At 41.5% G+C, this 25989-nt stretch overlaps 2 protein-coding genes and 1 pseudogene across 42 annotated transcripts in view; 2 read left to right on the top strand and 1 right to left on the bottom strand.

Annotated features, from left to right (window-relative positions):
- Positions 1-13536, top strand: part of LOC110525692 (MLX-interacting protein) — a 45995-nt gene extending 32459 nt beyond the window's left edge. For 4 of the 5 annotated variants that reach the window (XM_021606040.3, XM_021606042.3, XM_021606041.3 and 1 more), the window contains exon 17: positions 9011-13536. In XM_021606040.3, the coding sequence (XP_021461715.3) occupies positions 9011-9132 (122 nt within the window). In that variant the 3' untranslated portion in view covers positions 9133-13536. The remainder of the gene's footprint in view (positions 1-9010) is intronic. The other variant, XR_016496610.1, reaches the window with a different exon arrangement.
- A 5039-nt stretch (positions 13537-18575) lies between these two features.
- Positions 18576-22702, top strand: LOC110526646 (N-acetyllactosaminide beta-1,3-N-acetylglucosaminyltransferase 4-like; annotated as a pseudogene).
- A 703-nt stretch (positions 22703-23405) lies between these two features.
- LOC110525694 (CAP-Gly domain-containing linker protein 1) overlaps positions 23406-25989 on the bottom strand; it is a 48883-nt gene continuing 46299 nt past the window's right edge. For all 37 annotated transcript variants that reach the window (XM_090237520.1, XM_090237526.1, XM_090237508.1 and 34 more), the window contains 2 exons: positions 24635-24762; positions 23406-24411 (listed from right to left, as the gene is read on the bottom strand). In XM_090237520.1, coding sequence (XP_090093646.1) covers positions 24180-24411; positions 24635-24762 — 360 coding nt within the window. In that variant the 3' untranslated portion in view covers positions 23406-24179. The remainder of the gene's footprint in view (positions 24412-24634; positions 24763-25989) is intronic.

Consider the following 25989-nt stretch of genomic DNA (forward strand, 5'->3'; position numbering starts at 1 on the left):
TAGATTTGTGGTGGGGTCTACAGAATTTCCGGCGGGAAAAAAAATGGGGTTCCAGAAATGTTGGTGGAAATAATAATTTGAGTCCCCGCTGAAAAAGCGAAGCACCACTGCAACACATAATATTTTGCCATGAACACTGCAGCAGAAGCGAACTCCTTCCTCCGCTACTCTTTCATCCACATGAGGCTACAATACGTTGAGTTTCCTGGTGAAGCTGTGAAGTGATCTGTAGCCTATTGCGTGATTTTGTTTGAGTCTGTTATTAAAGAATGTGAAATAATGTGTACGTTTACTGCTTTTCGTTTACTCATATGGTTTTAAATATTGTATAGCCTATTGGCCTACATTCGTTCACATGGGCAGGTGTTTTTAGTGCTTTTCATTTAATCACGTATGGCTACAAATATAGTATATACATTAGCGCTCATGGGTAGAATATTGTGTGTGTATATACAGAAATTGGTTCAGTAACTAAAATAAGTTAGTATGGGCAGAATATTATATATACATTTGTGCATATGGTTATATATACACTGCTCAAAAAAAAGGGAACACTAAAATAACACATCCTAGAACTGAATGAATGAAATATTCTTATTAAATACTTTTTTCTTTACATAGTTGAATGTGCTAACAACAAAATCACAAAAATGATCAATGGAAATCAAATTTATCAACCCATGGAGGTCTGGATTTGGAGTCACACTCAAAATTAAAGTGGAAAACCACACTACAGGCTGATCCAACTTTGATGTAATGTCCTTAAAACAAGTCAAAATGAGGCTCAGTAGTGTGTGTGGCCTCCACGTGCCTGTATGACCTCCCTACAACGCCTGGGCATGCTCCTGATGAGGTGGCGGATGGTCTCCTGAGGGATCTCCTCCCAGACCTGGACTAAAGCATCCGCCAACTCCTGGACAGTCTGTGGTGCAACGTGGTGTTGGTGGATGGAGTGAGACATGATGTCCCAGATGTGCTCAATTGGATTCAGGTCTGGGGAACGGGTGGGCCAGTCCATAGCATCAGTGCCTTCCTCTTGCAGGAACTGCTGACACACTCCAGCCACATGAGGTCTAGCATTGTCTTGCATTAGGAGGAACCCAGGGCCAACCGCACCAGAATATGGTCTCACAAGGGGTCTGAGGATCTCATCTCGGTACCTCTGGCGAGCACATGGAGTGCTGTGCGGCCCCCCAAAGAAATGCCACCCCACACCATGACTGACCCACCCGCCAAACCGGTCATGCTGGAGGATGTTGCAGGCATTAGAACGGTCATTTTGCAGGGCTCTGGCAGTGCTCCTCCTTGCACAAAGGCGGAGGTAGCGGTCCTGCTGCTGAGTTGTTGCCCTCCTACGGCCGCCTCCACGTCTCCTGATGTACAGGTCTGTCTCCTGGTAGCGCCTCCATGATCTGGACACTACGCTAACAGACACAGCAAACCTTCTTGCCACAGCTTGCATTGATGTGCCATCCTGGATGAGCTGCACTACCTGATCCACTTGTGTGGGTTGTAGTCTTCGTCTCATGCTACCACTAGAGTGAACGCACCGCAAGCGTTCAAAAGTGACCAAAACATCAGCCAGGAAGCATAGGAACTGAGAAGTGGTCTGTGGTCCCCACCTGCAGAACCACTCCTTTATTGGGAGTGGTCTTGCTAATTGCCTATAATTTCCACCTGTTCCATTTTCACAACAGCATGTGCAATGTATTGTCAATCAGTGTTGCTTCCTAAGTGGACAGTTTGATTTCACAGAAGTGTGATTGACTTGGAGTTACATTGTGTTGTTTAAGTGTTCCCTTTATGTTTTTGAGCAGTGTGTGTATATATAAGGCTAAAAACAAACTATAATCTATCTAGGCCTGTATCTAGTTTCTACAATGTATTTTCCTTTCATATAGTTTTTACACCATCCATTCACACCAACCATTCACCTTAAAACATGTATTTATCAACAAATAAGCTTAGCAAAATACAAAAAATGCATCCGACCTTCTCCCCAACCCATGTTGTCTGAAAGTATGTCAGGAGCTCCTCCAGTTGACATTCCGTGCGCTGAAAGAACCCAGGTATCCAGCAGGTCGTGGACACATTGGCCTACATCAGCCGGCGGGACGAATGCTAGCACGCCGAGCTCCCTTATCTCTTGGGCATAGTCGGTGTCGTGGAGGTACTTTTGTCGCACTTTGGAAAACATTTGTACATTTTGCATTTGTTTCATGTGAAAGAAGCAACCCAGGTTGTGAGTCCCAGGAAACACCTTTGTGAAAGCTTTAGAAGCCGCTGGCTTGAAGTAAGTCATGATTGAGTCGGGTTTCAGGTCTTGCCTCCCACCATGCCCAAACTGCGTCCGCCATCGTGTGCAAATAGATTTTGTCCCCTCACACCAAATGCGATCACGACACGCAGGTTGAAATATCAAAGCAAACTCTGAAACAATTATATTAATTTGGGGACAGGTCAAAAAGCATTAAACATGTATGGCAATTTAGCTAGCTAGCATGCAGTTGCTAGCTAATTTGACCTATTTAGTTAGCTAGCTTGCTGTTGCTAGCTAATTTGTCCTGGGACATAAATGTTGAGTTGTTATTTTACTTGTGCACAAGGTCCTCTACTCGGACAATTAATCCACACATTAAACGATCAACCGAACCGTTTCTAGTCATCTCTTCTCCTTCCAGGCTTTTTCTTCTTTGGACTTTATATGGCGATTGGCATCTAACTTTCATAATAAGGTGTATTACCAGTTCATCTTTCAATCACCCACATGGTTATAACCAATGAGGAGATGGCATGTGGGTATATGCTTCTAAAAGCCAATGAGGAGATGGGTGAAACAGGACTTGCATCGCGTTCGGCGTCACAAATAGAAGCAACTTATGTTTTAGCCCCTGGCAACACAGACGCTCGTTGGCATGTGCGAGCAATGTGGGTGCAATGATTGAATAACATGTATGTGTTCATTTATTTTGCAGCGCTCGCACAGATGCCGAGCAGTTGCCATACCAGGCGGTGATGCAACCGATCAGGATGCTCTTGATGGTGCAGATGTATAACTTTTTGAAGATCTGGGGACCCATGCCAAATCTTTTCGGTCTCCTGAGGGGGAAAAGGATTTTTCGTGCCCTGTTTTTGGACCATGATAGATCGTTGGTGATGTGGACACCAAGGAACTTGAAACTCTCGACCCGCTCCACTACAGCCCCATTAATGTTAATGGGGACCTGTTTGGCCCTCCTTTTCCTGTAGTCTATGATCAGCTCCTTTGTCTTGCTCACGTTGAGGGAGAGGTTGTTGTCCTGACACCACACTGTCAGTTCTCTGACCTCCTCCCTAAACGCTGTCTCATCATTGTCGGTGATCAGGACACTGTTGTGTCGTCAGTGTTGGAGTCGTGTTTGGATGAACAGGGAGTACAGAAGGGGACTAAGTACACACCCCTGAGGGTGTTGAGGATCAGCGTGGCAGACGTGTTGTTGCCTATCCGGTGGCCCGTCAGGAAGTCCAGGATCCAGTTGCAGAGGAAGGTGTTAATTCCCAGGGTTCTTAGCTTAGTGATGAGCTTCGTGGGCACTATAGTGTTGAACGCTGAGCTGTAGTCAATGAACAGCATTCTCACGTAGGTGTTCCTTTTGTCCAGGGACTATGGTGGTCTGCTTGAAACATGTAGGTATTGCAGACTCAGAGAGGTTGAAAATGTCAGTGAAGACACTTGCCAGGTGGTCCGCGCATGCTTTGAGTACACGTCCTAGTAAATCCATCTGGTCCTGCACTGTGAATGTTGACCTGTTTAAAAGTCTTGCTCATATCGGCTACCGAGAGCGTTATCACACAGTCATCCAGAACAGCTGGTGCTCTCGTGCATGCTTCAGTGTTTCTTGCCTCGAAGCGAGCATAAAAGGCATTTAGCTCGTCTGGTAGTCTCCGGTCACTGGACAGCTCGTGTCTGCGTTTCCCTTTGTAGTCAGTAATAGTTTTCAAGCCCTGCCACAGGGCATAGGGGGATTATCAATTGGCATCCGGATTAGTGTCCCGCTCCTTGAAAGCGGCAGCTCTAGCCTTTAGCTCGATGCTGATGTTGCCTGTAATCCATGACTTCTGGTTGGGATATCTACAGTTGAAGTCGGAAGTTTACATACACCTTAAAAATTCCTGACATTTAATCTGTGTAAAAATTCCCTGTTTTAGGTCAGTTTAGGATCACCACTTTATTTTAAGAATGTGAAATGTCAGAATAATAGGAGTTTTATAATTTATAAAGAATAATTTTCTTTCATCACATTCCCAGTGGGTCAGAAGTTTACTTACACTCAATTAGTATTTGGTAGCGTTGCCTTTGAATTGTTTAACTTGGGTCCATCATTTCAGGTAGCTTTCCACAAGCTTCCCACAAGAAGTTGGGTGAATTTTGGCCCATTCCTCCTGACAGAGCTGGTGTAACTCGCACACGCCTTTTCAGTTCTGCCCACAAATTCCTTATAGGAATGAGTTCAGGGCTTTGTGATGGCCACTCCAATACCTTGACTTTGTTGTCCTTAGGCCATTTTGCCACAACTTTGGACGTATGCTTGGGGTCATTGCCCATTTGGAAGACCCATTTGCGACCAAGCTTTAACTTCCTGACTGATGTCTTGATGTTGCATCAATATATCCACCTAATTTTACTTCCTTATGATGCCATCTATTTTGTGAAGTGCACCAGTCCCTCCTGCAGCAAAGCACCCCCACAACATGATGCTGCCACTACTGTGCTTCACGGTTGGGATGGTATTGCAAGCCTCCCCCTTTTTACTCCTAACAAAACGATGGTCATTATGGGCAAACAGTTCTGTTTTTGTTTCATCAGACCAGAGGACATTGTGCAGTTGCAAACTGTAGTCTGACTTTTTTAATGGCGGTTTTGGAGCAGTTGCTTCTTCCTTGCTGAGCAGCCTTTCAGGTTATGGTGGTCTAGGACTGTTTTACATCTTCACAAGGTCCTTTGCTTTTATTCTGGGATTGATTTACACTTTTCGCACCAAAGTACGTTCATTTCTAGGAGACAGAAAGCGTCTCATTCCTGAGCTGTATGATGGCTGCGTGGTCCCATGGTTTTTGTACTTGCGTACAATTGTTTGTACAGATGAACGTGGTACCTTCAGGTGTTTGGAAATTGCTCCCAAGGATGACCCAGACTTGTGGAGGTCTAAAAAAATAATTTTGAGGTCTTGACTGATTTCTTTTGATTTTCCCATGATGTCAAGCAAAGAGGCACTGAGTTTGAAGGTAGACCTTGAAATACATCCACAGGTACACGTCCAATTGACTCAAATGATGTCAAATAGCCTATCAGAAGCTTCTAAAGCCATGACATCATTTTCTGGAATTTTCCAAGCTGTGTATTTAAACTTCTGGCCCACTGGAATTGTGATACGGTGAATTATAAATGAAATAATCTGTCTGTAAACAATTGTTGGAAAAATGACTTATGTCATGCACGAAGTAGATGTCCTAACCGACTTGCCAAAACTATAGTTTGTTAACAAGAAATTTGTCGAGTGATTGAAAAACTAGTTTTAATGACTCCAACCTATGTGTACGTGAACTTCTGACTTCAACTGTATGTGCGGTCACTGTTGAGACAACGTTGTTGATGCACTTACAATGCATTAAAGTCCCCGGCCACTAGGCGCGCCGCTTCTGGGTGAGCATTTTCTTGTTTGCTTATGGCCCTATAGAGTTGGTTGAGTGCAGTCTTAGTGCCAGCATCGGTCTTCGGCTTCGAATAATTTAGATGAGAACTCTCTTGGTAGATAGTGGGGTCTACAGCTTATGATATGGTACTCTTCCTCAGGTGAGCAATACCTTGAGACTTTGAGACTACTTTAAGGTTAGACATCGCGCACCAGCTGTTATTGACAAAAAGACACACACCCCCACCCCTCGTCTTACCAGACGTAGCTTCTCTGTTCTGCCGGTGCGTTGAAAATTCCTCCAGAAATCAATTTTCCGTGTCGTCGTTCAGCCACGACTCGGTGAAACATAAGATATTACAGTTCTTAATGTCCTGTTGGTAGGATAATCATAATCGTAGGTCATCAATTTTATTTTCCAGTGATTGCATGTCAGCAAGTAGAATTGATGGCAGTGGGAGTTTACTCGCTCACCTACAGATTCTCAAAATGCAGCCCGATCTGCGTCCTCTTTTCCTCCGTCTTTTCTTCACGCAAATGACGGGGTTCTGGGCCTGTTTCCAGGAGAGCAGTATATATTTCTTGTCTGACTTGTTAAAGGAAAAAGCTTATTCCAGTTCGTGGTCAGTAATCCCTGTTCTGATGTCCGGAAGTTATTTTCAGTCATAAGAGACGGTAGCAGCAACATTATGTACAAAATAAGTTAAATAATAAGTTACAAACAGCGCAAAAAACGAACAAAATAGCACAATTGGTTACTGGCATGTAAAACGTCAGCCATCCTCTTCGGCGCCATCTTCCAGACTATAAGCATTTATATGTGAAATTAGACATTCAACTTGAACCCTGTTTCAACAATCAGCTGAATCAGAATTTTGACAGTTATGTGAACAGCTGTTGTGATTGCATGCAAGGTTAAAAAAAAGAATAATAAATGGAAGTCTCATACTTTACGGAAAGGATAGTCCAAACGATACAGGCTAAAAAGAGTCTGTCATGCATATTTCTTTATTGAAAATGGGAACAATGGGTAAATGGACAAATACTGATTTCAAAACTAAATGGATTTCATTCACATTATCAAGACATGAGGTGAGTATCAAAATAGTTTAAAAAAATGCCCTTGTCTTAAAGTTGAACCTCAGATAGATCTTTACTATAATAGCCTATACAGTCAACTCAATGTGGTATTCAATTATTTTGAAATAGCCTACATTTTCCGCATCATAGTGAGACTACATAAAACGACGTAGGCCAAATGGATTTTGTGATGTCTTATATTACGTTGACTTATTTAGACTGTTAAAATGTAGGGGAAAAGGCATACCTTTTATATAAACAGTGGATTTCTTCGGTCCTAATTTCATAATCGGAAAGTCTGCTCATTGATGTCAATACCAAAGCCGATAATTGTGACTTGATTGAATTTGAATGATGTGAATAATGATGATGACGGTATAGCCTAACCCTTTAATCATAGGTTATTGTTACTTTGTGTCTCTAAAATCGTAATGTTTCCATTTCTATAGTCATGTGACAGTCTGTTTTAACTGAAACATCCAAATGTCAGCCGTTTACCAGATCCACTTTTCTGCATTAAATGTTTTATTTTCATAACTGATAAAAATTCAGTATGCTATAGCCTATAGATTATTTTCTGCCCATATGAACACATTTATTTTAGGCCATATAAAGAACAGCTATGCATGATTTAACGAAAAGCAGCAAACAGACACATTGTTTCACATTATTTAATAAAAGACTCGTAAACAGAAACAGGCAATAGGCTGTACAGCTGGATTCACATTTTCCACGCCAAATATACCTATAAGGACACTTGACGTATTTCAACTAAGTTTGTTGTGCTCTGTGTATTACTTTCCTCAGAAAGTTTTGCTCGACAAAAAGACTGCCTGAAAAAGTTTGAATACCACTGCATTACAGCATTTCACTATGATTTTGACTTGAATGACTAGTTGTCTGTAGGTGTTAGATGGTACAGTGTGTGTGATGTACGATATACTTATTTTTTTAGAATGTCTAATAGTCCATTTCACCCCCATTTTTCTTTGTAAGGAAAGATTTACCTCCTGATGTGACATGATCTCACACACAATATTTTCCCTGTCACTTATTTACAAGAAAGAACACATTCTCCTTCAGTCTCTTGTTCAACCTGTGTCTCTTACACACTCAATCTAAGAGGGAGGGATGTTGACGTCAGAGATTATCATCACTGGAGACAGTTCAGTTCACTAGGTTACAGTGCCTAGTGAAAGTCTACACACCCCTTTGCACATTTTGCTGCCTTAAAATTACATCTAAAAATAGATTAAATTAGATCTTGCTCAGTAAATTTGGTTAGGAATCATTGATGGACAGCAATATTCAAACCTTGTCTCTGATTTTCAAACAAATTTAAGTTAGAACTGAAACTGGACCATTCAGGAACACTCAACACCTATTGGAAAGCCATCATAGTGTGTCTTTGGCATTACATTTGTGTAATTGTCCCGCTGAAAAATAAAACCATAACCCAGGATAAGGTATTTAAGTATTGTGGTGGCAGCATCATGTTATGAGTATGCTTGTCACCGGCAGGGACTGGAGAGTTTGTCAGGATCAAAATAAATATGAAAGGAGCAAAGCCCAGGTAAAAAGTTAGAGAAACCCTGCCACAGTCTTCTGAATACCTAACCCTGGGATACAGTTGTATTTTCCAGCAGGACAATTACACAAAAGTAATGCCAAAGACAAACCAGAATTGGCTTTCTAAGAGGTGTTAAGTGTTCCTGAATGGTCCAGTCTCAGTCCTAACTTAAATTTGTGTGAAAATCAGAGCCAAGGTTTGAATATTTCTAACCATCAATGATTCCCAACCAAATTTACTAAGCTTGAGCAATTTTTACAAAAACAATGGATATTTGTTGCCTTAAGACTTGTTGGTGACTTATTCAAAATTATTCAAAGCTGTAATGGCTGCCAAGGGTGCTTCCACCAAGTGTTAAAGTGAAGATTCGCCCATTTTTAATGGTACATTGTTTTTGTGCATCTCTTAGTGATGTTCTATCGATTCCCTGGGTCATAGACTTTTACTAGCGACTATATATTACTACCGTCTGATTAGCATGCTTTTGGAAGTAGGATTATGAAGAGTCAGATGCACAATCTGAAGCCTTACTGAGAGGCATGCTAGCTCCTCTTTATCTTTGTCTGCTGTTTCATAAATTATTTTATGGAGGGAAAAAATATATTTTTTGTAACTTGTTTTGTGTAACTTGTCACACAAAATGTTAACTGTGATGAATGTATAGCTGATTTGTCTTTCTGTTGTCCAGTGGTACTGAGCACTCTCCGACAGTTCAGCACTAGCACATCCATCCTTACTGACCCCACCCTTCTGCCTGAGGAAGCCACCCAGGCTGTCACCAACACCCACAGTCACTTTGCAGACTCCTAGCCGCACCTCCAGGGGAGGGGAAGAGTGATTCAGATTGAGTGCATGGTCATAGTACCCTCTAGTACAGCACTTCACAGAGGGTCTCTACCACAAAGTACTCTAACCTCTCCAGATTGAAAAAGACCTTGAAACTACAGAATGGAAAAGTACCAGCACTAGTTTGCCGTAAAGGTAATCCAAAGAACTTACTCTGTCTTCCACCCTATCCATTACCATTTAGAACAGGACATGAAGTTTGTGGTCTTTGTATACGTGACCTCATCCAGCTTACTGACCTCTCATTCCTACACATCGACTGGGCATTGCGGTCAACAACCCAAGCTCGGTGCATTACTTTGGATGATCAATACACACCACACACAGAACAACATTTGCAGCATATTATGAACCCAGCAATAACATTGCTCTTTGTTAATGTAACTCGCCACACTGTTGATGGTGGAACTCCCAATTAGTTTTAAGGCTTGCAGTGCCTTCAGAAAGTATTCACACCCCTTGACTTTTTCCACATTTTGTTGTGTTACAGCCTGAATTTAAAATAGATTAAATTTAGTTTTTTTTTGTCACTGGCCTACGCACAGTACCCCATAATGTCAGTGGAATATATATATATATATATATATATATATATATATATATATATATATATATTTTGTTTTAAATAAAATTACAAATGAATTCAAAATGAAAAGCTAAAATGTCTACAGTCAATAAGTATTCAATCCTTTTGTTATGGCAAGTCTAAATATATTCAGGAGTAAATATTTGCACATAAGTTGTATTGACTCACTCTGTGTGCAATAATAGTGCAATAATAGTGTTTAACAGGACTAACTCATCTCTGTACCCCACACATACAATTATCTGTATGGTCCCTCAATCAAACAGTGAATTTCAAACACAGATTCAACCAGAAAGATCAGGGAGGTTTTCCAATGGCTTGCAAAGAAGGGCACCTATTGGTATATTTGTAAAAAAAAATAGGCGTTCTTCCTAATTCAGTAGCCGGAGAGGAACGAAACCAACCTCTCATGGTTACAGAGTTTAATGGCTGGGATAGGAGAAAACTGAGGATGGATCAACAACATTGTAGTTACTCCACAATACTAACGTAATTAGAGCGAAAAGAAGGAAGCCTGTACAGAATTGTATTTTCTTCTCCAAAACAGGCATTCTGTTTGCAACACGGCACTAAAGTAATACTGTAAAAAATTATGCAAAACAATTCACTTTTTGTCCTGAATACAATGTGTTATGTTTGGGGGAAATCCAATTCAACACATTACAGAGTATCACTCTCTCTATATTTGCAAGCATAGTGGCTGCATCATGTTATGGGTATTGTTAGGTTCTGAACAAAGAGTAAAAACTCAAACGGACGACTAGGAAAAGCTCAAACCAAGTTATTCCCCCACTGGGTGAAACAGCTGCAAAGGCAAAAGACGTGTTTACACAAGCACATATATTTATACCCTTCTACTAGGCTGAGTCAACTCCTTGCACATCTAAACAGCCAATACATCTCTTTTGCAAGTCCGGACTTAATTGGTTCCTCTCACTGGTGTGGTCATGGCCCCGCCTCCTGCTAGAACCTTCATGGGCATGGAAGTATAATGTTTGTAACATGACTGTTCCTTGTCACTTCATCTGACCCGACCTCGGGACAAATTCCTCACTCCTCCCTACTCCACGGCTGTCCTACCTTATCAGTGACTGAAACCAGACTGTTGCAGTTTGCTTCTCTCTTTAGGAGCCATGAGATTTAACAATACCATGTTTTGAGAATGTAAACTTTCTGCACTCCCCCTTCCTCACTCAGTAACTTTCAATACACCTAGTTCTTACACTCTCTATAGACCCAAACGTATGCATTCCTTATACATGTAAAGTAATCAATAACTTCTAGTATGGTAACATTAATAAGTATATTTCAAACTAGAATCCAACATTATGCTTGTAATCGTTAAGGACTAGAGAGTTTTTCAGGTTAAAAAATAAATGGAATGTAGCTAAGCACAGGCAAAATCCTAGAGGAAAACCTGGTTCAGTCTGCTTTCCAACAGACACTGGGAGATGAATTTACCTTTCAGCAGGACAATAACCTAAAACACAAGACCAAATCTACACTGGAGTTGCTTACCAAGAAGACGGTGAATGTTTCTGAGAGGCAGAGTTACAGTTTTGACTTAAATCTACTTGAATTCTATGGAAAGACCTGAAAATGGTTGTTTAGCAATGATCCACAACCAAATTAACAAAGCTTGAAGAATTTTGAATCAAATGTTGCACAAACCAGGTGTGGAAAGCTCAGAGATTTACCCTGAAAGACGCGCAACTATAATTGCTGCCAAAGGTCCTTCTACAAAGTTTTGACTCGGGTGTGAATACTTACAGAAATATCTCATTTACATATTTTGTTTTCAATAAATTTGCAAACATTTCTAAAAACATGTTTTCACTTTGTCATTATGAGGTATTGTGTGTAGATGGGTGAGAGAAAAAAATAGATTGAATCCATTTTGAATTCAGGCTTTAACACACCAAAGAAAAATGGAGTAAGTATGAATACTTTCTGAAGGCACTGTACTTTGGCAGGTAAATAACATGGTGTTGAACCAGAGGTGTTTTACCGTGCTTGCTCGTTTTATTTGGTATTTTTGTTTTTATTGAGCTCTTATTGTTATTTTAAGGTATGAAACAAAGAAAACGGCATGTGATTTGTCATAAAAGGGAAATATCTCTTGAATGAGTTGTAGCGTCCTGAGATTCTGTTGGTTCTGTTGTTGTTTTCTCTGTTGTATGACGGTGAGTGTGGATACATTGAGTGTTATCAAAAAGGCTATAAAAAGGCTTAGCACTGATTGGCACTATGCTTTGAGTACTCTGAAAGCCTTCAGTAACTACTTACTACTGTTTCTTCATCATAATTCGACTCATGTGCCTTTGCATCTGGTGGGGTCTCAAACTCATGCACAGTTGTCTTCCGTGAAATGAAGTGTCCTAGTTTTTTGTTGCCAGACGTTCTGGGTATTCTACCCTTTTCTTGGGGGGTTGGACTGTTCAAATAATACCAGAAGTCTTTAATATCCTCAGTGATCTTAAGCCAAAGTCTATCCATGGACAAAGGTTCACTTTTCACTCAAGGAAAATTCAGTCTTTATTAATGGACCCTGGGTGGTTCCTGGACAAGGCCATGGACAGGTGTGAAGCACTTTGAGCACATTTAACCTTACACGCTGCAGCCTACCATTTCATTGTCTTTTAAACAAACATTGTGCTATAGGAGCATTCAAACATTATGTGGTGAATGTTGCTTTTTTCTTATTGTTCTCTCAGGGATGCGCTGGTGAGCTTTTTATGCTGCTCCCTATAACCAAACAAACACAATCAGGATATTTTATGATGAAGAAAGCATCAGCCATACTGTAAGCATACAGGTTACATACATAGCATATGTATGATGTTCTTTTTTTGTTTCTTACAATCAAGCCATCCTTATGTCTAAGGTATGCTTATGACAGCGTTATGCTAGCCTGTCAAAGATACATAGCTCTTCTCATAGTTCAGATCGTATTTGTCTAAGATACAGTTAAACATTATAGGTTATATTGCAAAAGTAGAAACTTTAATTTCACGTCTCTCCTTTATTAGTCTCAGAAACCCTGACCTACATTGGTACATTGTGGGAGGCATTTAGAGAAACTACTCCTTTATTATTGTAACTCCTGACTGTTGCAGAGTGATATTTAGTATTTGTTTTTTGTCGTATTTATTATTTTGATGCACAATGGAATTTGCTTGGAATTATATCACATTTAGCACTATTGGTTTTGTATTTCCTGAATGTATGTTATTTTTTTAGAGGCTATATGGGCTTTATGAGAGTCCTTAATACATCTCAATAACTGTGATCACCTAAATGTTTGCACTCTTTGCTACTCTACGAGTGGAGTACTCTTTATCCTATGACTGGGGACTGTATTATTGTTACTGATTCTGAGCCCCATGTACAGTATTGGCCACATGAGACAGCATTTCTGTGGGCTAATCACAACTAACATTAATCTAGTGTCATTCAGATCAAAGGTTTTATTTCTGTTCCATTCAAAGGGAATTGGAACTATGCAAAGACTCCAAAAGAACAAGAGCAGATGGATGTCATTAAAAATGTGTTTGCCAAGCAGTTACTATGTGGTGGGGAAAGTTTCCAATATTCTTTTGTCAAGAATCATGACCTGGTTTAAGTTATAAAACAAGGATTAAGTATTTTGTTTAAGGGGATGTTTCATTTATGAGATTACTTTTTGGAAGTATTTCTATGTTTGTTCCCCCTGAGATACAGTAAGTGTTGTAAATATTCTCTTTCTTGGTCTACAAAGTAAAGACATTTTTTCCCCCAGCATGGTTTCTGTGTTTTTGTACTGTGTTTCGGTCACATCAATATCCTCCTTTCTTGCATTCCCGAGTGCATGTTACAAGTCTAGGAAGTATGACAACAGTACAGTTTTCTGCTCTTTGACAGTTTCTCTCATGTTCAAGACATTGACATTTTTTTCTGAATAGTACTTTTATTCCATGTTAACGGATTTGTATCAGGTATAACACCACATTTACATTTAACCATTTATTTTGAAAATATTTCCAATGATGGCTAATATTCTTCTATGACTATCAACTGATAACAATGATATTTTAATCCAAGAATTGTCTGTAACTAACTGTACAGTGAAAATCTCACTTAAAAGTTCATATTCTGTTAACTCATACCCAAATAATGTCGACTAATCCTATACTTGTATGTGGCCAAAGCATATATTGGAGAACAAACACTTCAAAAACCCCACCTCAAACGTGTATCTCAAACAGACGGTTTAAAAAATGTGCTATTTTAGGATGAGCTGGCCAATCAGTCTACTCTAAATATGTTTTATGCCCGGTATACGCCCACACCATTCTGTTGTTGGGGTATGCCTAGCCCTCAATCATGCCTCTCAGTTCCATAACATTACACACCATTCTGTTGTTGGGGTATGCCTAGCCCTCAATCATGCCTCTCAGTTCCATAACATTACACACCATTCTGTTGTTGGGGTATGCCTAGCCCTCAATCATGCCTCTCAGTTCCATAACATTACACACCATTCTGTTGTTGGGGTATGCCTAGCCCTCAATCATGCCTCTCAGTTCCATAACATTACACACCATTCTGTTGTTGGGGTATGCCTAGCCCTCAATCATGCCTCTCAGTTCTATAACATTACACACCATTCCAACACAGGAAAGATGCTTTTTAACATAATTACTTGCATTTGGGGGGGGGACTTTTTCACTCGTAATTAATTATAGGTCATATTTCCTAGAAATCTGGAAACAGCTGATCATGCTAGGTCATATATATATATTTTTTTTTACCCTTATTTTAACATGTAAGTTGACTGAGAACACATTCTCATTTACAGTAACAACCTGAGGAAATAATAATTACATGAGAGAGGAGGGAAGATTGAGCCAAATCCCAAGAGAACTACATCACGTTTTGCAAAAATCTAAATAGCCTAATCTTCATGACTGATGTTCAAACTTAGATGTCAAACAGTATCAATGTTCTAGTCTAATGCTTCTAAAAATCTTAGGCATAACCGCGTTCATGGAGCTCTTAACTAGCCTTACACCTCACAGATTAGGGTGGTTTTTATGTTGGTGTAACCTCAAATGTATCATCACCACCCAATCCAACGCGACTGGAAGCTATAGCGAGCCTTGATTGGTCATCGCACCGCAATACAGCTTCAGCTCCCCCACTAAGGTCCAAAGTGATAACAAAAAATCTGAGTGTGGAAAAAATGGTTAGGGTTAGCAGTAGTAATCGGTGAATATATGTTTAATAATGAAAAGACTGAGTAATGTTAAAGAGAAGCTTCGAAATGTTTCAACTTCATATTCATCTCCAGCACCATCCCAACATCAACATATGTGAAAATGGCACATTTCTATGTTTTGTAGTAAGAAAGATAGAGGAAATAAGTGTTTCCAATGACATCATTAACCAATTAGCAAACAATTAGTAGGCAAGTAATTAGTAGGCAATTCCTACTCACAATCGGTCAAAATCAAACGATGCACACTGATTGTCTCACCAGCCTTCACTTTGGCTCTCCCTCCTGTCCAGCTCAGGCGTTCGGCATCGCCGGCCTTCTAGCTGCTGCCGAACCTACTGCTGGCAAACGCAATTCACTCATCAGCCCCGGACTTGTTTCATCATCATTACACACACCTGGTTCCAATCCCCATTCTCTCACTGTATACAGTTGAAGTCAGAAGTTTACATACACCTTAGCCAAGTACATTTAAACTCAGATTTTCACAATTCCTGACATTTAATCCTAGAAAATATTCCCTGTTTTAGGTCAGTTAGGATCACTACTTTATTTTAAGAATGTGAAATGTCAGAATAATCGTAGAGAGAATGATTTCTTTCAGCTTTTATTTCATTCATCACATTTCCAGTGGGTCAGAAGTTTACATACACTCAATAAAAATTTGGTAGCGTTGCCTTTAAATTGTTTAATTTGGGTCAAAGGTAGCCTTCCACAAGCTTCCCACAATAAGTTGGGTGAATTTTGGCCCATTCCTCCTGACAGAGCTGGTGTAACTGAGTCAGGTTTGTAGGCCTTGCTCGCACACGCTTTTCAGTTCTGCCCACACATTTTCTATAGGATTGAGGTCAGGGTTTTGTGATGGCCACTCCAATACCTTGACTTTGTTGTCTTTAGGCCATTTTTCCACAACTTTGGAAATATGCTTGGGGTCATTGTCCATTTGGAAGACCCATTTGCGACCAAGCTTTAACTTCCTGACTGATGTCTTGAGATGTTGCTTCAACATATCCACATAATTTTCCTTCCTCACAATGCCATCTATTTTGTGAAGCGCACCAGTCCCTCCTGCAGCAAAGCACCCCCACAACATGAGGCTGCTGCCACCCCCGTGCTTCACAGTTGGGATGGTGGTCTTCGGCTTGCAAGCCTCCCCCTTTTTCCTCCAAACATAACAATGGTCATTATGGCCAAACAGTTCTATTTTTGTTTCATCAGACCAGAGGACATTTTTCCAAAAAGTACCACCTTTGTCCCCATGTGCAGTTGCAAACTGTAGTCTTTTTTACAGTGGTTTTGGAGCAGTGGCTTCTTCCTTGCTGAGCGGCCTTTCAGGTTATGTCGATATAGGACTCGTTTTACTGTGGATATAGATATTTTTGTACCTGTTTCCTCCAGCATCTTCTCAAGGTCCTTTGCTGTTGTTCTGGGATTGATTTGCACTTTTCGCACCAAACTACATTCATCTCTAGGAGACAGAACGCGCCTCCTTCCTGAGCGGTATGATGTCTGCGTGGTCCCATGGTGTTTATACTTGCGTACTATTGTTTGTACAGATGAACATGGTACCTTCAGGCGTTTGTAAATTGCTCCCAAGGATGAACCAGACTTGTGGAGGTCTTTTTTTTCTGAGGGCTACCTAAGTATGATTCTCAATCAGAGACAACTAACGACACCTGCCTCTGATTGAGAACCATACCAGGCCAAACTCAAAACACAACATAGAAAAACGAACATAGACAACCCACCCAACTCACGCCCTGACCATACTAAAACAAAGACATAACAAAAGAACTAAGGTCAGAACATGACACTTATAGAGTTGGTTGAGTGCGGTTTTAGTGCCAACATCGGTCTGTGCTGGTAAATAGACGGCTACGAATAATATAGATGAGAACTCTCTTGGTAGATAGTGTGGTCTTCAGCTTATTATAAAGTACTCTACCTCAGGCGAGCAATACCTAGAGAGTTCTTTAATATTAGGCATTGCGCACCAGTTGTTTCCAGACGTAGCATCACTGTTCTGCTGGTGCACATGTCGTCGTTCAGCCACGACTCGGTTAAACATAAGATATTACAGTTCTTAATGTCCCGTTGGTAGGATAATCGTAATCGTAGGTCATCAATTTTATTTTCCAATGATTGCATGTTAGCAAGTAGATCGGAAGGCAATAAAAGTTTACTCGCTCCCCTACAGATTCTTAGAAGGCAGCCCGATCTGCGTCCTCTTTTCCTCTGTCTTTTCTTCACGCAAATGACGGGGATCTGGGCCTGTTCCCAGGAGAGCAGTATATCCTTCTCATCGGACTCTTTAAAGGAAAAAGCTTCTTCCAGTTCGTGGTGAGTATGTAAAACATCAGCCATCCTCTTCGGCGCCATCTTGGAGGTGGATGCCTCTGAGGTTGGAGTACGGACTGTTCTCTCCCAACGCACTGGATTGCCGCCTAAACTCCATCCATGCGCCTTCTACTCACGGAAGCTGTCTCCAGCAGAGCGGAATTACGACGTGGGGGATCATGAGTTGTTGGCTATCAAGAAGATGCTGAAAGCATGGCGGCACTGGCTGGAGGGTGCTAAACACCCATTCCTTGTCTGGACGGACCACAGGAACTTACATTCGAGCAGCCAAGAGGCTGAACCCGCGTCAGGCCAAGTGGGCCCTATTCTTTGCCAGGTTTGACTTTACCCGCTCCGACTGGTCGAGATCAAAGAACGTTAAGGCCGATGCGTTGTCCCGGGTGCATGACACAGAGGATCGAAGGGAGAAAGTGATACCCATTATTCCCTTGTCCCGCATTGTGGCTCCTGTCATGTGGAATGTGGACGCGGACATCTGTCGAGCCCTGCGACAGAAGCCCTCACCTGCCCACTGTCCCGAGGGGTATATCTACGTGCCCTCTGATGTGCGGGATCGTCTCCTCACCTGGGCACACACAACTCCAGTGTCGGGGCATCCGGGTATAGCCCGTACTATCGACTGTCTCTCCGCCAAGTACTGGTGGCCCAACTTGGCCCGGGACATCCTGGTTTACGTCTCTTCCTGCTCCACCTTTGCACAGAGAAAGACACCTAGACACCTCCCCTATGACTAACTCCACCCGCTATTTCCTGAGTACTTTATATTTTCCACGATGGGTTTGCCCTTTGCCTTTTTGTTTATGAAGATATATTTTGTGCAGAACAGCGTTTGGGTTTCGTCCCGTTTTGATCTATGGTGCTTAAATCAACTCAGTAGTTCTACACCTGTGACTGCCTTCTGCCTACTCTTCTCTACACCAGTGACACCGATGATGCCATTGGAAACACTTATCTTTATCTTTGATTGCAGCAGCCAATAATACATCACAATAAATACTCAATAAAATGCCAAGACACACCGACACTAAAGCAGGACATCATCATGAATGTAAACTAGGTGTTCATGTAATGCCTCATTGCATCTGGGTAAGAAACGACGAAACATCCTGGGTAAAATAAATCGTACTGCGAAGCTCCAGCAGATGCTGTGGAAGGGTGGCTTGTGTTTGCCTCTGTTACCAAGACCTCACCATACTCTTGACAGTAACAATGCCGTCATGCCATAACGACTATGTGCAGAAGATACAGAACATAACAGCCAATGCAGGAATTAGCATTAGCTTTGCATCGGCAAGGTGATGAATGCAGAGCCTTAACATGCACATGCTCCCATAAAACCATATCGACAGCCATGCCATAGTGCAAAACTGTGCGCAGATAATGAAGCAAAGATGTCAGCTAACACCTGAATGTGTGAGCATTCACCATAGCACAACAATTGCAGCATGAAACACATGAAGAATTAGTATGTAAGACCTGAAGGTAAAATGCAAGCAGAATAATTAATAAGAGCTAAAACATGACTAGGATGAAGTGATCACTACAATAGCATACAATACAATAGCATATGATAGAATAGATAGGTGCAAGATAGGTAGTCCCTCCCTGTCAGTCTATGTCAAGTGCATGGTGCATGATAGAAGCATAGCTATAAATCAGCTTAACCTACTGCTGATAATGATGAAGTAAATATAACTACATTACTGAAATGACACCATAAAATGTATGTAAATAGGTGACTCATTGCAACAGCACTAATGAGCTTGCAAAAACTTTGGTTTCTCAGAGCAGAAAGCAGCAAGGTGTAGTTAGTTATACAAGCACACTAATCCAGACCAATCTGCACTTAAAGTGAATGCATTTGACCATAAATCAGACCATAAGTTTCTCCAGAGATGTTTGATCAGGTTCAAGTCTGGGCTCTGGCTAAGCAACTCAAAGACATTCAGAGACTTGTCCCGGGGCCCCCCCTGCATTGTCTTGGTTGTGTGCTTAGGGTTCCCCCTGTTGGTAGGGGAACCTTCGCCCCAGTCCTGAGGTCCTGAGCGCTCTGGAGCAGGTTTTCATCAAGGATCTCTCTGTACTTTGCTTTGTTCATATTTCCCTTGATTCTCCCTTCCTCTGAAAATAAAATCCCCATAGCCTGATGCTGCCACCACCATGCTTCACCCTAGGGATGGTTCCAGGTTTCCTCCAGACGTGACGCTTGGCATTCAGGACAAATAGTTAAATATTGGTTTCATCAGACCAGAGAATCTTGTTTCTCATGGTCTAAGAGTCTTTAGGTGCCTTTTGGCAAACTCCAAACGGGCTGTCATGTGCCTTTTACTGAGGAGTGGCTTCCGTCTGGCCACTCTATCATAAATGCCTGATTGGTGGAGTGCTGCAGAGATGGTTGTCCTTCTGGAAGTTTCTCCCATCTCCACAGAGGAACTCTAGAGCTCTGTCAGAGTGACCATCGGGTTCTTGGTCACCTCCCTGACCAAGGCCGTTCTCCCCTGATTGCTCAGTTTAGCCAGGCGGCCAGCTCTAGGAAGAGTCTTAGTGGTTCCAAACTTCTTCCATTTAAGAATGATGGAGGCCACTGTGTTCTTGGAGAACTTCAATGTTGCAGACTTTTTTGTACCTATCGCCAGATCTGTGCCTCGACACAATCCTGTCTCGGAGCTCTACAAACAATTCCTTCGACCTCATTGCTTGATTTTTGCTGTCAACTGTGGGACCTTATACAGACAGGTGTGTACCTTTCTGAATCATGTCCAATCATGTCCTATCAATTGAATTTACCACAGGTGGACTCAAATCAAGTTGTAGAAACGATTGAGTCTCACAGTAAAGGGTCTGAATACTTAAGGAAATAAGATATCCGTTTTATTTTTAATAAATTTGCAACCTGTTTTCACTTTGTCGTTATGGGGTATTGTGTGTAGATTGATAAGGAAAAAAATATATTTGATAAATTTTAGAATAAGTCTGTAATGTAACAAAATGTGGAAAAAGTTCAGGGGTCTGAATATTCCCCGAATCCACTGTATATCAATATTTGCTCATAAAGGTGTTTCCACCTCCATTTTTTGCATAATTCATTTTACAAATACAAAAAGATCAGACCATGTCGAAAGAACAAATGATCAGTTGGCATTTATAACAATTTACAAAAACGTCCTGTTTCCATCACAGCTGTCATGTTTTTTTTTATATGCAATGACTTTACTCACGTAAAAAATGTAGATTGAAATATAGTTTATGTCATGGAAAGAGCAAGTGTATGAGTGACTATTTACTAGTGGTGCCCTACATTTTTGTTTGTTTTGGGGATGTCTGTAGAGACGTGGGACGGTTTTAAAATGGTATTTTGTCCGGCATCTCGCAAACACATTGTAAGCAGTGTTTGACTCTCTAGTTGCCTACTTGAGCCGACTGCTAGCTGGGGTAGTTCATTTCACTTCTCAGGCCCTCTGTCTGAGCCGCGACAGGGCTGGGTTAGCCGTTTGAGAGAGTGGTGAAAGTATGTTAAAAAAGTCAAATCCGGGGACGCAGGCGACTATAAAGAACAAACCACTGTTCATGATTCCACTCTTTCACAAAGAGGCAGGTGCAATATTTAGACCAGGGCTGTTCCTGGAGAGCTGCTGTCCTGTTGGTTTTCACTCCAACCCTAATCAAGCCTACCTGATTCTAATAATTAGCTGGTTGATTTGCTGAATCAGGTTAGTTACATCTGGGGTTGGAGTGAAAACCTACAGGAAGGAAGCTCTCCAGGAACAGGGTTGGAGAGCCCAATTTATGTTGACCCGTAATTGATTTTCTTTGAGTACAAAATATATATATTTTTTAAATCGGATGAGAAACAATTACTGAGGTCCAAACCTCAGTGTCCTTGTATGTAGTTACGGCCATGTTAGACACCTAGTTGTTAAGCATAGGGAAGGGGTTTACAAACATCTCCTCGAGACCCCCAGCCGTTACATGCATTTGAACTATTCCACAGCTAGCACACCTGATTCAACTTGTCAAGTAATCATCAAGCCCCTGAGTATGTGAATCAGATGAGCTAGTTCTGGGCTACAACAAAACTGAAATGTCTGAGGATTCCTGAGGAGAGGTTTGAAAGCCACTGGCCTAGGGCCTACATTGTCCCAAAAATGTGTATTATTCTGTAATGGAGAAAGCCCCAGAGGTAGCCTGGGGACCACCAGTCTGTTTGGTATAACAAGGAGTGACATGTTTGGTATGGCAAGGCGTTAACATGATAGCGTGAATAGATCTGGGACCAGGCAAACAGAGGAACAATTGTGTGACCTGCGTACTTTTGGTAGTGAGACAAAATAAATTGTGCCGCTTGTAGCCTATTGTAGGCTTACTTCATATACTAGTGACAATTATGTCTCCTTGTTGCTAAAAAGTGGTGTGCTAATTATTTTTCAGAACAACGAGGATCCTCTTCAGAAACCAAAGCTGCAGTAGATGGTCCATTGTCATTGTGACTGTTGATGGGCTTCCTCTTTATGATGATGGACCTCAATGTCCCACCACCAGATAGAGTGCTCAGACTGTGGCGCATGAATCACAGACTGGCACTGGAACACCTCTGCCACACCTCCACAGTCCACTGTGGATGTTTTCAAGTGCTCCCTGAATGACAGCATGCAGAACATTCCGTCCTCTATCCCACCTCCACACCGTAACTTCCTCATGTATAAACACTGCAAGACATTCCCCCGCCTGCTGTCTCCGACACCCTGTGAGAATAATCGCTTTCTCCTGCTGGCCAATAAATCCACAGCCATCCAGGTGGACAGCAGGATTGCACTATGGAGCACTTGTGGGAAGAGGGTGTACTTTCAGGGTAAAAGGGGGGAAACTGTTGTTCTTAGTAGGCAAGTCATCAGACAGAATACAGGGATTCCCGCTGCAGCAGCTACTGGCGTATGAGAACAGGCAGTTTGGGGACATCCTGCAGTGGGATTTTGAGGAGTTTTTTTCAACCTGACTCTGAAGGAGGTTTATTTCCTGAACTGGTTCAGCCTAGAGTGCCTGCGGGCCCATGTGTTCTAAGGGGACGATGACGTTTTTGTTCACACCAGCAATCTGCTGGAACATTAAGGACCACAAGTCCTCCGATCAATTGTTCGCTGGTGATATTATTCCAAGAGCCTATCCAATCCGGCACAACCAATGGATTTCTATTTATTTTACCTTTATTTAACAAGGCATGTCAGTTAAGAAAAAAATTCTTATTTTCAATGACGGCCTAGGAACAGTGGGTTAACTGCCTGTTCAGGGGCAGAACGACAGATTTGTCAGCTCGGGGATTGCAACCTTCCGGTTACTAGTCCAACGCTCTTAACCACTAGGCTACCCTGCCGCCCCGGATGTACTTCATACCAGTGGAGATGTACCCTAACAAGCCAGATCCTCCATACGCTGGCGGTGGGGGCTACCTGATGTCACGTCAGACAGTGATGAGCCTGGGAGTGGCAGCGTCCTGCGCTGATTTGTTCCTCATTGATGATGTCTTTGTGGGCATGTGCGTCACCCTGACGCACGCATCAGATCAGCACAGAGGGTTAAAGAGCCATTTAAGAGTACAGAGGTATTGATGGTACATTTTAAAAACAGGTCAAATGATTGAGGTAATGATGTGAAACAAAACAGGTCTATTGTGTTCTAAGGGGGGGATGTCGAGAGCTGTGGTGTAAAATTATTACACACTGCAGAGGCAAAAAAAACATATTACTTAATAAATTGTTTTTAAAGGGAACAGTGATTAAAACTGCACCATAGCTGTAATCTGTGTAATGTATATTTAAACGTGATGTCATAACACTAGCTGAAACCATGAAGTGCTTACAGTACAAGTGGTCATTTCCAAGGCATACAATCAAAGAAACTGTATTGCTTAGTATAGAGAGTACTCAGGAAGTAATTGTGTACAGAAAATATTTGGTGAGAGAACTTTAAAAAAAATACTGTAATATAAAATGTGTTTGAAGGGTAATTTCACGAGCTCCTGCAACTTATGAAACAAACTTAAAATGTATCCATAAATGTAATTTATTTTTGTACAGATATTCAACATTCAAAAAGTTAGGTACAGAAATTCATGAGCATCATACCATCTGTTTACAATATTTTATCCTTAAATTATAATTTAATTATGCATTGTTCTTGTAAAGGCCATTTAAAAAGGAACCAAGGATTTTAAACAGAGGAGAGGAATAAAGTGTGTGCAGTGCTTTAGGTTTGTTTAGCGGCTTCAACCTTGACCACCATCCCACACGGCCGAGGTAGTCTTTTTTTTTCAAACTAAAAGTCAAACGCCGTTGTTTCACTGCTCCAACTCTGCCAGGCAACAGGCGCCAGCCACGCCCCTCTCCATGCCTTTCCACCACACAATTATCACAGACAGATTGACAAGGCAACATTTTTTTTTTTTTTAAGTACAAAGTATGTCCAAGTGTAAAAAAATAAACTATAGCCTCATCTTTTGCACACACTGAAGAAGGTCGCAACACAAACAGTGGATTTTTGAAACAATTCCCAATGAAAACCTTATATCACAATACGTCAGCATTTCTGCCCCTTTTGCTAGTCAATGACGTGTGGGTGCGGATAATTAAGTTGATCGTTTTGAGACAATATCCTCCCAATTATAGCACTTAGGGGCTTGTGCAATAAATACTTTCTGCACAAACAAACACATGCACACACCCATACAGTAGAGAACTCCATGTGCACTTGCACACCTCAGAATTTGGTTTATGTGCAAAAGTTGAGATTGTGCCAAAGATGGTTCTCGAAGGCTTTAGATTAGAAGGTCTGGTCGTCGTTACAGGAGTCAGTCCAGTGGCCAAAGGCCTCACAGATGTCACAATAAGCCCTCTCCTCATCCTTACTGCCGTGGTAAGCAGTGTGGGGTGGGGAGTCCGGCATCTGCATCTGAGTGGGACAGTCTTCTGTATCATGGAGGTCGAAGCAGTCACAGATGTCACAGAAGAGCCTTGGTGGGACCTTCTTTTTGGAGGGACCTTCATTAAAACCGCTGAGGAGAGGGTGGGAAACATACAGGGTCAGGGCGTGAGTATGTACAGAAGACTAGACAAATGGGCAAACTAGGACTATGATGAATTGTTAAAATAGAAATACCGCTTTATGCTCTGAGCTAACTTAATGAAATTAACAACAAATGAAAAAGTATGAGGTTAGTGTGGGCTTGAACTTGTCTGACTCAGGGTCAGTGTTTAAAAGCATGGGAGAAGGCTGACCCGTCATAGTTATCAAGCTCGCTTGCATTATTCCCATTAAGGGAAGCCTCCGCCATCTTCTCCAGCTTGCCCTTAAGGTCTTCATTCTTCTTCTGCAGGTCCACGATAACCGAGTTCAGGAACTCAATCTGCCGCAGACAAAAAGGGAAATCACGGACAGTAACAGAGTTCTTTATGCTCATACGGCACAGACTTCAGTTAAAACGTAAATGTAGCCAACTTAAAACTTTGGAAAATGGAACACAAACAACAGGTCATCCAACAGCATCCACATCTCATTGAGTGCTAAAATCACACAAGCTGTTAATATATTCACCCCTTTCCCCAACCCACCCTGCTACAAGAATAACAGTGCACCATCACCTTCACCAACGTGCTTGTCCAGTTTCTAAGTTATGAAAACTGGCATGAGCAAGAGTAAAGAGGGCAACACTGAACAGTAAAACTCTGAATCGTCCACCAATGAGAAATTGTGGCATCCAGGCATGCCAATTTGCTGGAAATCATAACTCTGGTACATTTCCTTTATGAATAGGATATGGTGTTCATTTATTTTTTAAAGCTAATTCTAAATACATCCTTATGGTAAATTATGTCAGAGAGAAGGCCTAATTCCTCCTTGGGAGACGACCAGACATGTAAACCAACAGGAACTTTTAGGAATTATTTTCCAGAACACACAACAGCACAGATGGAACGAGAACCGTGGGGAAATCTACAGACAAATAGACATGCATGAGTGGAGCTGATGAATAACAGTAACAAACCGCTGCCTGATTTTCGGGTAGCATGGCCAACATCAGTGACAGAGGAGGAGGTAAATGAGAAAGAGAGGGAGGAGACAAAACAAAATCAAAATTAGGACCCACCTAAAGCCAGACAAAACAGACTCAAGTCATCACTGACAGAGAAAATAGTAGGCAAGCAGTTCAGCTAGACATCACAGTAAGTAAAGGGATGCCGATCTATGTATAAAAGCCTGTTAGATTATAAAAAACATTTATTGATCTGCCAGTATATTCATTTAGAGACTCCAGTCAACGGTTTGATGTTAACTTTCATGTGTCCTATCAATTATCATTTGATTATTCACCATGGCAACCAATTGTTAGTATAAAAACTGAACTTATTTCTCAGTCCAGTTGGCTTTTGTGGAGATCAGACCCTTTTTTATTTGCAGGGATATTTGTGCATTTTTTACCAAATACCACATGTATACTCTGTTTCATCATTAAACTCCTAGACTGACTTCTGTGTCTGTAATCCCTCTTTGACCAGAGTGCAGTCCGGTGGAGGAGATGAACGTCCACGACGGCAGATTTCAGCAGCCTAAACAGTCAACCACCCACACACTC

Source organism: Oncorhynchus mykiss, chromosome 6 (assembly GCF_057628025.1).
Source record: "Oncorhynchus mykiss isolate SJ-2025 chromosome 6, ASM5762802v1, whole genome shotgun sequence".
Taxonomy (NCBI): domain Eukaryota; kingdom Metazoa; phylum Chordata; class Actinopteri; order Salmoniformes; family Salmonidae; genus Oncorhynchus; species Oncorhynchus mykiss.